Source organism: Saccostrea echinata, unplaced genomic scaffold (assembly GCF_033153115.1).
Source record: "Saccostrea echinata isolate AGI-Se365-2 ecotype Australia unplaced genomic scaffold, CSIRO_AGI_Sech_v1 ptg000047l, whole genome shotgun sequence".
In the NCBI taxonomy this organism is placed as follows: domain Eukaryota; kingdom Metazoa; phylum Mollusca; class Bivalvia; order Ostreida; family Ostreidae; genus Saccostrea; species Saccostrea echinata.
In genome coordinates, this window is record NW_026889796.1 from 5,133,371 (window position 1) to 5,149,507 (window position 16,137).

The 16,137-nt window shown below is 36.9% G+C and overlaps 1 protein-coding gene across 3 annotated transcripts; it reads left to right on the forward strand.

Moving 5' to 3' along the window:
- Positions 1-502: 502 nt before the first annotated feature.
- LOC133202631 (nascent polypeptide-associated complex subunit alpha, muscle-specific form-like) lies at positions 503-15,301 on the forward strand. Of its 3 annotated transcripts, none has more exons than XM_061338484.1 (14): positions 503-591; positions 794-872; positions 2,275-2,457; positions 5,809-6,480; positions 6,511-7,252; positions 7,566-7,591; positions 7,920-7,953; positions 8,474-9,822; positions 10,029-10,181; positions 10,278-10,559; positions 10,678-10,820; positions 10,926-11,093; positions 11,310-11,371; positions 12,630-15,301. In XM_061338484.1, the coding sequence occupies exons 1-14, from the start codon at positions 503-505 to the stop codon at positions 14,333-14,335; spliced, it is 5,688 nt and encodes a 1,895-aa protein (XP_061194468.1). In that variant the 3' UTR covers positions 14,336-15,301. The 3 variants fall into 3 exon arrangements, with proteins under 3 accessions (XP_061194468.1, XP_061194467.1, XP_061194466.1); XM_061338483.1 differs by having other exon boundaries at positions 5,809-6,048; positions 6,079-7,252; XM_061338482.1 differs by having other exon boundaries at positions 5,809-7,252.
- The last annotated feature ends 836 nt before the right edge of the window (positions 15,302-16,137 follow it).

Consider the following 16,137-nt stretch of genomic DNA (forward strand, 5'->3'; position numbering starts at 1 on the left):
GTAGTAGGAAATGTGAAAAAATTTACCCCGGGTTAAAAAACTATCGTGCTAACAAAGGTAAGTTTTTGACAATTGCAGGTCATAGCTTAAAATCATCCCATCCATGTCTGAAAAAGAGCGATATAAAATGAAAGCACTGAAGTTGCATGTTGTGTATTTCATGGGGTTTGAAAAATGAAATAACCATACGTACGCACTGCATAAAGAAGTTTTATTAAAATGAGATTTTGCAAAATTTTGCACATTTTTATTGTTCACAAGTTTACCTACATTAGATCACTTACAAGTTAACATTTGCATCTTACTCTTTGTACATACTCGTACTTAACAGTTTACCAGCTGATCGAAAGTTTGTAATTCGCGGCAGTAGGCCTACTGTATATAAAAGTCAAGACTGGTTCCTGTTCAACTGTTTTGCAGTAATACTTTCTGATTTTTAATTTTATAAGGCTATTTTAAATTTAATAAGGTTTATAATATTATACTTATTTTTTTACTGCAGATGTTACATGGAAAAATTGTTGTAATAAAAAGGTCAGGTGCAGATGGAGCACAGTTTCCATTAACTGCTGAAACCTGTGTGTTTGGCAGGTATGAAAAAAAATGTTTTCTGGCAATATTTCATAAATCTTGCTGATTTTCATGATCCCCTAAGGGCATAGAATTTAACTTAAGATTTTGATTTAATTTCTGATAATAAAACAAAAAGTTAAACCCTGTAGATACATACATGTAAGTACAGGGCTATAAAGTTGATTCTTGTGTCTTTTATGTGTTCATTTCTGCATTGTAGGTCCAGTGAATGTGACATAAGAATACAGCTGCCAAATGTATCAAGAGAACATTGTCGAGTGACCGTGGAAAATGGTGAAGTAAGTGTCCAATCAATTAAATCAGTTTTTAAAAAATAAAACTATATATGCTGTATACCCACGGATTAAGGAGATTTTGTTTTCATTTTCCTTTATTTGATTAATTCTGTCAAGTTTAACTATGTGCTTGTATAAATGTATGAACCATAGTTTCTCTCTTTGGAAAGAAAATGGCATGTGACAAAGTCATATCCCAGAAACACCAATAAACCAATAATTTTGAAACATGTTTAACTTTTCATGATTTAAACTTGTCAAGCACAGTGTTTACCTAATTGTCTTCTTCAATTGACAAAAATGCTGCTTAAAAAAAAAATTGTTGTAAGGTCCACAGAGATTTTGTTCATAAACATCAACCCTTAGCCTGTTATAGGTTGCACAACAGTATTAAATTTTTCTATATATTCTTACCAAAAATTTGCAACATTGAGTAGGTGGTATCAATTGAAAACAAACTTTTGAGAAGTTTCCTTTTCAGATCTTGTAAAACAATTCTTTATAAAGATTTTAGTACCAAAAAATACATATCCATCCAGCAAGGCACGCAAGTTTGTTTCGGTCGAAGTCGAGCAGGTGCTTGAAAATCAAGTCCAGGACCTAATCACTCCCCTCTCAAATACAGTATAGAAAAATCAGCACGCCCTAAATTATAATGAATCTAGTCAATACAGGAAGTTTTCATATTGTTTTTCATCTCATAAAAAAATTCAGCTCCAGTCTCGTGTTAAAATGCCTGAATCGGAAGGGAAGATTCAGAAATTATTTTGCGTCAGCCATGATTTGACGTGAACCTCTAGTGAAATATTGTTATGACACCTGCATAATAGATCTCTTACCCTTCATTGCTGTTTATCAGTCAGTAAACACCACTAAGCAAATCACCTCTACAGATTTTTGGAGCAGTGGCTGTTCCATCAGTGAAACAATAATACACTTTTTCATCTACTAAAGCCTACGTAACATGATTATTTGCACAGATATAAGCCAAAAAATGTCTTTTCTTGTTTGTTAGTATGGGACTTAACATTGCAGCTAATGCAGAAAAAAATTACATTACCCACTTTTGCAGATAATGCATTTTTTTTCTGCAACGGCTGCAACATTAATTCCAATACTAAGACAACCAAAGAAACCATTTTATAGGTTAACTATGAAATAAAGGGAAAACACTTCAAGCAGTTATTTTTTATCTATACCAACACAGTTTCCTTACACATGTATATTTGTAGATTTATTAGTTAAGCTTGGGTTTATCCAGTTGTAAACACCACAATGTGTGATAGCCATTTGTAGATTTATTATCTAATTCAATCTTATTTGATTGTATTTTTTGAAACTTTTTTGCTACACTATTTTTATGTACTGTGTACATAAATTAAAAATGAAGTCTTGTATTTTTAAGGTATATCTAACTAATCTGAGTGACTCTAATCCTGTCTCTCTGAATGGAAAAATCCTGGATGGGAAGAAGAAACTATCTAACAAAGATGTCTTCACAATCATAGACAGATCATTTAGACTTGAACTTCCTGGGAACATGCGCAGTACATCTCCAAAAAAGACCCCCGTCAAATCTCCACACAAGGTATTCTTATTAAGCATTTAATTTATATTTGTGTGTGATACTTAATCTGCTGTACATTAGTGTTGCAATACCAGAAAAAAGTTAGTTGCTGTAGATTATCAGATTAAATCAGAAGCATACAATCGATTATATAATGGATAGCTTGCACTTTTATTACAGTTTACATTAAAAATAAAATTGCATTACAAATCGATCAGACGAGCTTCAAAACCTGCTAAGTTGGAAAGTTTGTCTACCAAGAAAAAGAGTAATGTACTTTGATAAGTTAAAAGATAAACCAAATATGATTGAAGAACATAGTTTCAGAATAATAACTCACAGTAAAATTTTCATATGTTTGTTGCTGGCACAATGCCTTTATCAGTGATTGTTCAATAGTTAGCGACTACAGTACTTTACATGTAAATTTATGATTTTCAAACCCTGGAAATATTGGATCTTTGGGATGTTTGATAAAAAAATCGTTGATTAAACTTGGATTTCATATTTCCTTGAATATCTTTTATCTTTAACACATAATTTTTAGCTCACCTGAGCTGAAAGCTCAAGTGAGCTTTTCTGATCACATTTTGTCCAGCGTCCGTCTGTCTGTCTGTCCGTCTGTCTGTCTGTAAACTTTTCACATTTTCGACTTCTTCTCAAGAACCACTGGGCCAATTTCAACCAAACTTGCCACAAAGTATCCTTGGGTAAAGGGGATTCAAGTTTGTTCAAATGAAGGACCACGCCCTCTTTCAAGGGGAGATAATTAGGAATTACTGAAAAAATAATGGCATCATTTAAAAATCTTCTTCTCAAGAACCATAGGGCCAGGAAAGATGAAACTCATGTGGAAGCATCCTTAAGTAGTGTACATTCAAGTTTGTTCAAATCATGACCCCCGGGGGTAGGGCGGGGCTGCAATGGAGGATCAAAGTTTTACTTGGAAATTAGGGCTGTCACGGTTCCAAAATTTTTCGGGTCGGGTCGGTTCCGTAAATTTTCGGTTCGGTTTCGGGTTTTTCGGGTCGGGTATTTACATCTATTTTAACCTTTAATTTCATGAATTTAACTTGAAAAATCTTTATTTGTTACATTAAATTTACATTGGAAACAAGTCTGAACCATGCGAACGTCTAGACATCGGTGACTTGGCCTACTATTAGCCACAACCTGACCATTCCTGCTCATTTTGATAATTATCTAATACTTCCGTGACAAGTGTTTTGTCATGGAATGAAGTAGATTTCAGTTGTGATGTTTATTTATCACTGTTATCGTCATCATTACTTTGATTTCGACGCCATTTTTTGTATTGAACAGACTCTAATATATAAACCAGACCCGAATCGAAATCCGGAAAAATGGAACCGGAACCGAACCGAACAACTTGGACCGCGGTTCTCGGTTATTTCGGGTACTCGTGACAGCCCTAATAGAAATATATAGGAAAAATCTTCTTCTCAAGAACAGCAAAGCCATGATGAGTCATATTTATATGGAAGCATCCTCAGGTAGTGTAGATTCAAGTTTGTTCAAATCATGACCCCGGGGGTAGGGTGGGGCCACAATGGAGGATCAAAGTTTTACATAGAAATATATAGGAAAAATCTTTAAAAATCTTCTTCTCAAGTACAGCAAAGCCATGATGAGTTATATTTATATGGAAGCATCCTGAGGTAGTGTAGATTCAAATTTGTTCAAATCATGACCCCCGGGGGTAGGGCGGGGGTGCAATGGAGGATCAAAGTTTTACATAGAAATATGTAGGAAAAATCTTTAAAAATCTTCTTCTCAAGAACAGCAAAGCCATGATTGGTCATATTTATATGGAAGCATCCTCAGGTAGTGTAGATTCAAGTTTGTTCAAATCATGACCCCCGGGGGTAGGGCGGGGCTGCAATGGAGGATCAAAGTTTTACATAGAAATATATAGGAAAAATCTTTAAAAATCTTCTTCTCAAGAACAGCAAAGCCTAGATGAGTCATATTTATATGGAAGCATCCTCAGGTAGTGTAGATTCAAGTTTGTTCAAATCATGACCCCTGGGGGTAGGGTGGGGCCACAATGGAGGATCAAAGTTTTACATAGAAATATAAAGGAAAATATCTTCTTCTGAAGAACTGCAAACCATGATTAGTCATTTTGATATGGAAGCATCCTCAGGTAGTGTAGATTCAATTTTGTTCAAATGATGACCCCCAGGGGTAGGGTGGGGCCCAATGGGGGATGGAAGGTTTTACATAAGAACATATAGAAAAAATATTTCTTCTCAAGAACAGAAAAGCTATGTTTAGTCATATTTATATGGAAGCATCCTCAGGTAGTGTAGATTCAAGTTTGTTCAAACCATGACCCCCGGGGGTAGGGCGGAGCCACAATGGAGGATCAAAGTTTTACATAGAAATATAAAGGAAAATATCTTCTTCTGACGAACAGAAAAGCTATGTTTAGTCATATTGATATGGAAGCATCCTCAGGTAGTGTAGATTCAATTTTGTTCAAATGATGACCCCCAGGGGTAGGGTGGGGCCCAATGGGGGATGGAAGGTTTTACATAAGAACATATAGAAAAAATATTTCTTCTCAAGAACAGAAAAGCTATGTTTAGTCATATTTATATGGAAGCATCCTCAGGTAGTGTTGATTCAAGTTTGTTCAAATGATGACCCCTGGGATAGGAAGGAGCCACAATGGGGGATCAAATTTTTACAAAGGAATATATGGGAATTTTTTTTTAGAATCTTCTCAAGAACAAAGCCATTTGTTATATTGACATGGAAGCATCATCAAATAGTTTAAAATTCAAGCCCCCCCCCCCCCCCCCAAATTAGGCCAAATTAAAAATATATATATATTTGTTTTCCCATTTTTTTTTACCTAGGCTTTTAACAATGGTAAGGTACACTTTTATATAGGTAAAATGTTTGGGTTTTTTTTTCTTCTGAAAGCTTACATACATTACATCATCATACAAAATTTTAATACTGATTTTCTAAATCGTCCTCACATTGCGGCCTATAGCTGTCAAGCATTTTCTTGACAGCCATATTTCCCGTTGAGATGTCAAACATTGTACAAGGTTTGTACTTTGATTTGTCAAGTCTATGTGTATGAAAAAAATTCAATCTGATGAAAACAGACATTAAGACATTGTAAAGATACCCAAAATATTTAACAGTTTCATTATTTTTAGTTGCATAAATTGTGCATTAATATATTTTTCTATAGTGGTACATTAATTTTGAACCTTGATTATGGAAATTTTTTTTTCAGCTTGTTAATAAAGGGTCAAGTAAATTTTAAATATGATGTTGAAGAGTAACTGGATAATCAGGAAAATTGAACTTTAATTTTATTTATTGTTGCAGATGAAGACCGACTCCAAAATCCTTACCCCTAAGATTAAACCACCAAGTGGAACACCTCAAAAGCCTAATACACCTTCAGCCAAAAGCCCAAACAGGCGTATTTCATCAGCTGCACCCAAGTCTCCAGGCTCAAATACTGCTGCCACTCCGAAGGCAAAAGCAAGATCTCCTTCTCCAAGAAAAACACCAGTGTCTAATTTAAAGACACTGGTAATTTCTGAAACTCCAGCAAAATCCCCAGTAAAGAAGGTGGCAACCCCAAAATCTCAGCCCAGGTCGAGAAGTGCTTCACCAAAAGCAAAGGTAACCCCTGCTAAAACTCCAAAATCAGGAAGAAAATCTAGGAGTGCTTCTCCGAAAGCCAAGACACCGAACAAGTCACCCAGAGCCAAGACTCCTGTTGCTTCGACAACTCCAGCTATAGCTGCTGAGGTACCCAAGACAACACCTAAAACAGGAAGAAAATCTAGGAGTATATCACCCAAAGTTGAAACACCTATAGTGTCAACTCCAGCAAAACCTACAGAGATAAAGACAACCCCTAAGCCAGGAAGAAAATCTAGAAGCACTTCTCCTAAATCCCAAACTCCAAAAAGTGCAACTCCTAAAGCTAAGTCTCCAAAGGCTAAGTCACCTAGAAGGAGTGCATCTCCAAAGGCTAAAACTCCTAAAGTTGCAACTCCTAAAGCAAGTTCTCCAAAGGCCAGGTCACCTGGAAGAAGTGCATCTCCAAAGGCTAAAACTCCTAAAGTTACAACTCCTAAAGCCAAGTCACCTGGAAGGAGTGCATCTCCTAAAGCCAAAACCCTAAAAGTTGCAACTCCCAAAGCAAGATCACCTGGAAGGAGTGCATCTCTTAAGGCTGAAACACCTGGAACCTCAACTCCAAAGGCACAAACTCCTGTAGTGTCTACTCCTGCTGAAAAGGCTGAAGTAATTGAAACTCCCAAGTCTGGTAGGAAATCAAGAAGTGTTTCACCTAAAAGCAAGACTCCTAAGGCTTCACCGAAGACAAAAACACCTGTAAAGTCTATCACTCCTGTAAAAGATGTTGAGGAACCAAAACAAACTCCAAAATCAGGAAGAAAATCAAGGAGTGTTTCACCTAAAGCCAAGACCCCCAAGGCATCACCTAAGACTCCTGTGGTATCTACAACTCCAGCAGTAACTTCTAAAGAAACTTTGTCCACACCTAAGGCAGGTAGAAAGTCCAGGAGTGTTTCACCAAAGGCTGCAACACCTGCAGCCACCCCAAAATCTGCACAGAAGGCCAGGTCACCTAAATCCAGGACCCCCTCTCCAAAGGCCAAGACACCAGTTAAGTCACCAGCTACTCCTAAAGTTTCCAGTACTGGTAAGAAATCCAGAACACCCTCACCAAAAGCTGCTGTGTCTGCAAACACCACACTGGAGTCCCCAAGCACCAGTGGATGGACACCAGTTGGTAAGCAGTTTAAATAATCTGCTGGTTTATAATTTAAATGATTATTAACATGGTATTTAAACTTAAATGATAAATTGTTGTAGTTTAATGTCCCTTTCAGATTATTTCACTCATATGAGAGTTTAAATAAGAAAATCATACTAAATGTTGTATGGTACCATACAGATGTTTTTTGTTTAAAATGTCATTTATTTAGAAATTTTATATTTAAAGAAGAAAATGATAATAAACAATAATGAAAAAAATGCTGAATGTGTGATTTGTATTTTCTTGAATATGACTTGTTGATTTTAATATTTATTATTTCTTTCAGTGAATAAAAAGAAAATGGAAAGAAGAGTGAGTATAAAAATATATCAAGAATTGTTTCCTATTTAGTATAAAATCATGAATTGATTAGTGTTGTTTTAAAATAGGGTAAATAAATAGCTGACAGCAAAGGTGTTAATTAATGCTGTCAGTGACATATTTATTCATCCTAGTGAATGGCTTTCAGTTGTGAAATGATAACACTGAACAAGCTTTGATGTGTTCAGTCAGTGTCATCCATCATTGATAAAAGAAATTTTGAGTGTCTTTTAATATCACTTTAGTTTAGACCATGGTGATTTGTACATGCATGCTTTATAAGTATTAACTGAAAGTTCTCATTCTCTTCTTTTTTAAGTCTCTGCCAGTTGGAGGGCCATTAATAACTACAGGTACAGTAAAAGTATATTTAAATGTGGAATAAATAAATTATATATAATTTTAAATATAAATTATATAGTTAGTTTTGAAAAGATATATATATCCAGAATTTAATTTATGTATACCAGGATGTACTCTATCCTTCGTTTTTGGAAACTGTGTGTCTTGAACTACTTGCTATTAAAGAATTCTTTCTTCATTGGGCCATATAAAACTAATCTTTAGATTCTCATCCCCGCCCACCCCTCTCAAAGTGTGTGTGTGTGTGTGTTAATATTTTATACAGAAAGAATCTTCTGCATACTTTTCAAAGAATAAGTTATCAAATCTATCCATATTGGAGTTACAATGTGAAATTTTTTTTTATAAGAAGATTGTTATGTAGATGTTTACAGTAATAGAAAATAAAACATAAAATCCGCCCAACCGCCCAAATTCTTAAGAAAATAAGGATGAGAATCTAAGCTTTAAATTGATAAATAAAAATGATATAGGTTCACTAATTTCCACTTTTCATATTTGTTATTCCAGCATTACCTAAAACACCTGGCAGTTCTGGAAAGAAGAGAAAGTCCACAGATACTTTGGAGTCCAAGTCAAAACGATCAAGGGTGTCATTTGGACCCAAACTCAGCCCTGAGCATTTCTTAAAGACACTTCCTCCATCTACACCTGTAAGAAAGGGAGCAACCCCTAAACGGCAGGTGACTAACACAGAGTCACTGAAACCACTGCTGAAAAGGAAATCAATTGCCACTGCCAAGAAGTCACCCATTAAAGAGGAGAGTCCACGTAAATCTCCCAAGGCTGTTGGTCGTTCTCCAAGGAGTCCAAAGAAAGGAAAATCTCCACAACCAAAAGCAAAGAGTCCAAGGGCCTCACCAAAGGCTTCAGCTCAGACAAAATCACCAGAAGTGAAGACTGTCACCTCAAGCCCCAAGAGTCCTTCTGAAAGCAAATCGCCAGCCAAGTCTGCAACACCCACTTCATCACCGAAAACTCCACCTGGAAGTAAATCACCTCGAGGTAAGCCAGCAACCCCTAGAAGTGCATCTCCAAAGACTCCACGTAGCAAATCACCACAAGAAACACCAATTTCCACTCCAGCAGCACCTTCCCCCAAGTCTCCAGCCCAACAGAAATCACCAAAGGCAAAATCTCCTGTGCAGAGTAAAACTCCACAAGCTAAGGCCAAGTCCCCTAAAGCTACCCCTAAAAAATCACCAAAAAGTCCCAAGAAGGCTGCATCTACAGGGTCCTTGGATGAATCCTTAGGACTGGATAATTTGTTTCAATCACCAAGTGTAGTTGCAAGTACCCCAGCTGTTGGTAGCAGTAAGAAGAGGAGATCAGCTGTGTTGACCACCTCTCAGTCAAAGAAAAAAATGGAGGGCAGAAGAGCAAGCACAGGAAATCTTGTAGGTGTTAAGAGATTACTAAAGACTCCTAAAAGGTTGGCAGACACCAGCTATACTGGCATTTCTGCAATGATGGAAACACCAAAATCTGCTTCAGTAAAGAAGACCACTCCAAAAGTCAAATCTGCCAAGACTCCAGCAGAGACAAGCTACACTGGTATTGCTGAAATGATGGCTACTCCTAAACAAAAAGCAGCTTCCATAAAGAAAAAGACTCCCAGAATGATTGTTGCTTCCCCAGTTGTACAGAAAATTGATGCTCCTATGGCTGATCTAAGAAAAGCAGTTGCCATCCGAGCAATTCATGGAAAAGGGGCAACCCCAAAATTGCCAAAGATGGCACCTAAATCGTGGGCAGATGTAGTGAAGAAAGGTGTGCCCAAAAAGGTTGTTCCTTTACAGGCCAAGAAGGTTATGCATTTGAAGAGAATAGCAAAGAGTGCCAAGAAGAATAAAAGGAAGGTAGGAGAATTATTTCTCTGAAATTATTACAAAGAATATTTACAATTACTTATAGTTACAAAAACATTATTAAGTGTATGAAAGATGACGTATGCTACATGTAATTCAGTCATCATCATAATGTGTGAGGTTTGCAGTTACATATATATTACATTTTGAAATATGTGAATTATTGCAGTTACAGTTTGCATGTTTCTGCATTTCAGTCCATTGCCAAGACACCAAGAACCAAGGCAAGAGCAACTGCACCAACTACCGGGCATGCAGATTCCCCAGTGACTATTGTCATAGGCAAGAAGAGAGTCAAAACTCCTACTGCTTTACCTAAGAAAGGAAGAAAGTCGGTTGGAAAGTCCAAGGTACTTTTCTTTCCTTTACTGTTGAGTGTTTCTTGCATTCCACCTAGGTTCATACATGTATTCAAGAAAATGTCACTCTTGTATTCTAACTTGTAGGCTATAAAGAACAAGGCAGTCAGCCCATCAGGAGTCAAAGAATTGTTTGCCACACCCAAAGGGAAATCTCCAGCAGGCACCCCATTGAGTACAGGAACACCCAACTCTCTATTTTCTGATCTCCCAGATACTCCCATTGGACCTGGAGAAATGGCTGTGTCACCTCTGTCAAACAGCATTGCTGCAGCAAGTCCTCGTCTTGGTGGCATGAAGAGGCTCTTTGCTCAGCCTAAGAATGTACAATCTCCTACAAGTCCACTGGGAATCAAGAATTTAATGAAGGTACAAATGTCTCTCTTTGAAGTTGAAATAATAGCTGTTATGTTTATAGTTTTTATAAGTTTTAACAAATTTCCTGTACCTTTTGGAAGAGGTGTTACAATTTGCTGTTGAATTTCAGACTCCTGGATCTTCAAGACCCTCATCAGCCAAGAAAATGAGCCCCAAAGCTTTATCGACCAAGAAAGCAAAGAGTCCAAAAGCTTCATCAGTGAAAAAATTGAAGAGCCCTAAGACCACAAAATCTAAATCCCCAGCAACAAGGTAAAGATCAGTTTGTTTACCCAGATAAAAATGCAAGAATTTTTTTTAAGGATAATCAGGTGTTGGAAATAAATTTTAAATTACATGTATTTACTCTTTCCCTAGGAGAGGGACAAAAAGGGGAACCAAAGTTTTAGCCACCCCACCACAGCCCACAAAGAAGATTCGTGTGGAGGCAACCCCAGAGGAAAAATCTGTCGCCCCAGAAGTAACAGCTGCTTTAGCCACCCCTGCCTCCCCAGCTCCTGCTAAATCCCCTGTAGCTAAAAGAGGGTACGTATGACACAGTACAGGTCTGAAATTCAGGTCTTATAGTATAAATGAACAAAATTGTGTATATCACACAGAGTCAGTTGTATTTTCCTTTTTTTTTGAAAAGTAAAAATGCATTTATAGTTCCTCATTTGTATTGGTATGATTTTTAAGCATAAAAAGAAAGCTTTTATGAATGAAATAATGAATTTTCAATTTAATATTTGTTAATTATAGAGGCAGAGTAGCAGCAAAGAAGACTGCTGCCAGAAAAGAAACCCCAGCTAAGCAAAAGAAAGGTAAGAAACAGTTCTAGTTAAGGTTAAGTCCAATTTAAGCATAACGTTTTATACGGAGTTGTTAAGGGATAATTTGCTTTTTCAGTGCACTAATTGTAGTGCCTGTGTAGCCTGGCAGAAACAAGGGTCACCATGCTTGCTGTGTTGAATGAGCCATTTTAATTTAAACTAGAGCTCTCAATTCGAATCACATTCTGAAGCTTATTGAAATGGAGCATTCAGATTCAAACTTCACCTGGATTTTTAATGATCTATTCAAGTTCAAAATTAGCTCTTTTTACAAAAATGTGTAGTAATTAACTGTGTAGATACCAATCCCCTCCAAAAATTTAATGTCTTTAAAACTGGGCATTTCATGATTCGGTCAATAGATTGATTTGATAATGATTTAAATTTTTTATGTACATGTAAATTAAACATAAGTTTTTTTGCAATATTTGTCTTATTTGAGGCGGAGGAAAATGCAGAAAGAAATTCATTATTTTTTTCTTGTTTACCATAATATCTGTGAATTTTTAATATGTACATAACTAGTTTGTGGACAGAGAACTAGTCTGTATGCACAAAAATAGAAATTGAGCATGTATATTAGGGATGGGTATCGGCAAAAATTTCGTATCGTGATATATCTCGATTTTCCCCCACAAATATCACGATAAATCGTGATATTTTTACACACAATTTTTACTACAATTTCAAATGAATTTCCAAAATATTTTTTAAAAATATGCTATAAAAACATAACTTTATTTTTTAAATTTTTATTAATTTGATATAAAGCTTGTTTGGATGCCGTTGTTTAACTGTTTTCAACATTTTTTTACACTTCCTGTAATAGTCATTCCATAGTTTGAACAAATAAATGAATAATTTCCGGAATTTATAGTTATGTACGAAATACCAGTATTTTAGTCTCCGTATCACGATACGTATCACGCAATAAAAAATCGCGATATACCGGTATACCGATAAAATCACACATCCTTAATGTATATACAGTATTTCTAAAATTCCATCAAAGCTCTCATGAACCTTGATTTAACAAAAGGTAATCCTGTTGACCTAAATATAAAGTATCATTAATTTGTGGAATTTCCCCACATTTCTATGGAGTATGAACTGACAACACGTCTCACTGCCTTGAACACTAAAGCTTCAAAAGCAAACATTGAGCCTTAAAAAAAATGTTATAGTCACAAGGCAAATTAAATTTAGAGGTAGACTACAATGATCATACTGTTTATTTTATTTATGGTAGATACCCTGAAAAAGAGAGGAAGACAAGCTCAGGCAACTGTTCCTGTGTCACCTGCAACTGTGCAGACATCCCCCAAGCCAGTGGCCATTGTAGCACCAATGAGTGCTAAGAAAAAAGTCGAAGAAGAGGTGGTGAAACCAGTCAAAAATGGAAAAGATAAAGAGCCTGTGGTGAGCATCACGCCAATGAAGAAAGCAGTAGAGAAAGAGCATAAACGTGCCACAAAGGCTTCTGCTAAGAAAGTAGCAACACCTGTTAAAGAATCTCCCAAACCCACAACTAAAAAGCATGCTACTAGAGGAAAAGCAGCTTCTAAAGAAGCAAATGAAGAGAAAGAGAGTACACCTGTTAAAGTTAGTCCAGTAAAAGGTAGAGCCACTAGGGGGAGGAAAGCTGCAGCAAAACCTACACCAAAGAAAGCAGCTTCTCCTGCAAAACCAGTTGCACAAAAAAGAGGGAGAGAAGTAGCTAGAGAGGATGATGTTGAAGCTGCTGCAAAACGTCAGAAAATAGAGGAACCTACCTCCCCTGCTAAGGAGAGTCCGGTGAAGGGACGAGCAACTAGAGGCAGGAAGGCAGCAACTGCGAAAAAAGTTCTGCCCAAAAAGGCAGCTAAGGCAGCCTCACCTGTCAAACTAACAACACCAGCAGCTAGTCCCAAGAAGAGGACAGTTAGGGGAAAGAAAGCTGCAGAAGCCGAGACACAAGAAGTAATTGCAACAACTCCTGCAGTCAGTCCAAAGGCTACCAGAAGAGGTGGTAGGGCAGCCGCTGTGAAGAAAGCAACTCCTCTAAAAGCAGCACCAGTGAAAACTGCAGTAAAAGAGAAAGTTGCCACACCAGTAGTTAGTCCTAAGACCACCAGAAGAGGTGGAAGAGCAAAGAAAGCAACTCCTCAGAAAGCAGCACCAGTGAAATCTGCAGTGGAAGAGAAAGTTGCCACACCAGTGGTTAGTCCCAAGACTACCAGAAGAGGTGGAAGGACAGCTATTGGAAAGAAAGCAACTCCTAAAAAAGCAGCACCAGTGAAATCTGCAGTAGAAGAGAAAGCTGCAACCCCAGTAGCAAGTCCAAAAAAGAGCAGAGTAACCAAGCGAAAAGCAGAAAAAGAAGTTACTCCAAAGAAGGAAGCACCAGTTGCAGTAAGTCCAGTGAAAAGAGGTAAAGCTGCTAAAGCAACACCTAAGAAAGCTGCCTCTCCTGCTGTTTCTCGTAAAAGAGCTACCAGGGGAAAAGCATTAGAGGGCCCAAGCTCACCCAAACAGCAGAAAACCATTGAAGAGCCAGTTGTTGTCAGTCCTGTAAAAGCAAGGAGAGGGAGAGGAAAGGCTGTCGTAACAAAAGCAGCAACTCCTAAGAAAGCAGTGAAAAGCAAAGCTCCATCTCCAGTTAAAGATGCACCTGCAGAAGTAACATCAGAAAGCCCTGTCACAAAAACTACTCGAGGCAAGAAAGCTGCAGCCCCAAAGCAAAGTAAAGTTGCTTCTCCAGTAAAAGAAGCAAGTCCTGTAAAATCAAGAGCTACCAGGGCCAAGGCAACAGGGAAGCCTGCCAAAACAACACCCAAAAAAGCAGCAAAAAGCAAGACAGCTGCACCTCAGAAATCGGCTCCCACTCCTAAAGTTTCCCCCAAGAAAACTAGAGGCAAAGCTGTGGCAAAATCACCAACTCCAGCTAAAAGGACGACACGCTTACGGAGGAAGTGAAGGGTGATTTCTGAAATTTTTTGATAGCCAATTTTTCATATGAATGATGTATTTTATGTATTTATTTAGACCTTTTTTTTTTTTATAAATGGCAAATTCATCAAATGTAGCTGAAATAATTATATATTTATTGGTGAAAGTAACAAGATTTTTAAGAGCAAGCAATCTTTTACAAAAAAGAAAATGTGTTCAGGCAGCAGCCACAGATGTGTTCATTATAAGAGTATTTTATGTAAGTTTTGGATGTAAATTCTTGTCCAGTTTGGACATAATTTGGAAATAATCTTACAAGATGAAAATGTCCATTTTACTTTTCATTGGCAAATAAGATTGTATATTTATTCTGTGTACATTGTGAGAGAGTAGTCAGTATGCATGAAAAGTCTGGAAATTTTAAAATTGTATAGATATTTATGTATAGTCATCTCAATACTTTCTTTTTCTCTCTTTCCTTTTCAACCACTTTTTCATGTATTGTGTTCCAGAAACATTACCCATTTTTATGCTATCATTTTATTAATCATTCATTTTATACTCGGCTTGTTTAGTTTGATTTATAGTGTTGTAGCCATAATTTTATCATCTTATATTTTAAGTAGTGCAGATCATTTCCTCATTGTTTGTGTATGTATCTTTTGTCCATGTGCATTGATATTAGTATTTATGTAGGGAAAATAGTAGAATATGGAGAAAATAAGCCAGCTAAGCTGGGAACAGTTTTAGTATATTATTAATTAGGATTTTGTCTCGCATCCATTTGTTATGGTGCCACTACAACCAGCCTTCAATGTAATCAGTTTTTGGACAAAAGTTTAATCATCAGATTTGACAAAAGATTAATTTTATTATCCAGTGATATTTTCAAACTTGATCAAAAATTTACGTAAAAAAAGATAAGCGATACCATTTGCCATTTTTTGTAGCTTGGTTTCACCTTTTGGATGAAAGAATAAACTATGAAAATAATTTGTGATATTTTTTTTTATGCCCATCTTAAGACAGGATGTATTGAGGTACGTTCATGTCCTCCAGTGTGTCTGTTAGCTTTTTTGTGTCTGACTCATAATTAATACTATGAGGCCTAGAATAATCAGACTATGTCAGCAGATGCATCTTGGGTAGAAGGTGTGTTGCACATGAAATGTAGGTGTTTATGACCTTGAATTAAGTTATTGCAAGATCCTGATTGGCTCTTAACTGCAAAATCGACCAAAAGTCATCAAACTTCAATAAATGCATTTCAGGTAGAAGAATGAAAAAAACTGTAATTAGCTCACCTCAACGAAGTTGGGGGAGCTTATGTAATACCATCGGTGTCCCAGGTGAAAGTTTTTGGAGCAGTTTTCAGGTACTTCTATGCCCTACATTAATCAGAGATGCATGGGGGATGCTTCTAGTGTGTTTCAATGTACCAGTCAAGGTTTCAGATGCTGCAATTTCAGCTAAATAATGACCAGGTTAATGTTTTTGGAGCAGGTCTCATTTCCAAGTAACTATAGGCCAATACACCTAAGGATGCACACTACTGAACTTGCTTCGGCTGCTGGATCTGACCTACATTTTCTGGATGAGTGACCAGGTTAAAGTTTATGAAGCAGATCTCATTTCCAAGTACCTTTAAGTCCTATGTTGACCAAACTTGCATGGATGATACATCTAAGGATGCACACTACTGGACTTGCTTCAGATGCTGGATCTGACCTACATTTTCTGGATGAGTGACCAGGTTAAAGTTTTTGGAGCAGATCTCATTTCCAAGTAACTATAAGCCCTATTTTGACCAAACTTGCATGGATGATACA

Coding starts and splice junctions, on each gene's coding strand:
- LOC133202631 (XM_061338482.1), top strand. CDS start 503: ATGTTACATGGAAAAATTGTTGTAATAAAAAGGTCAGGTGCAGATGGA. Junction 7,592..7,919: donor AAAAGAAAATGGAAAGAAGA/GTGAGTATAAAA, acceptor TTCTTTTTTAAG/TCTCTGCCAGTTGGAGGGCC. Junction 10,182..10,277: donor AGTCGGTTGGAAAGTCCAAG/GTACTTTTCTTT, acceptor TCTAACTTGTAG/GCTATAAAGAACAAGGCAGT.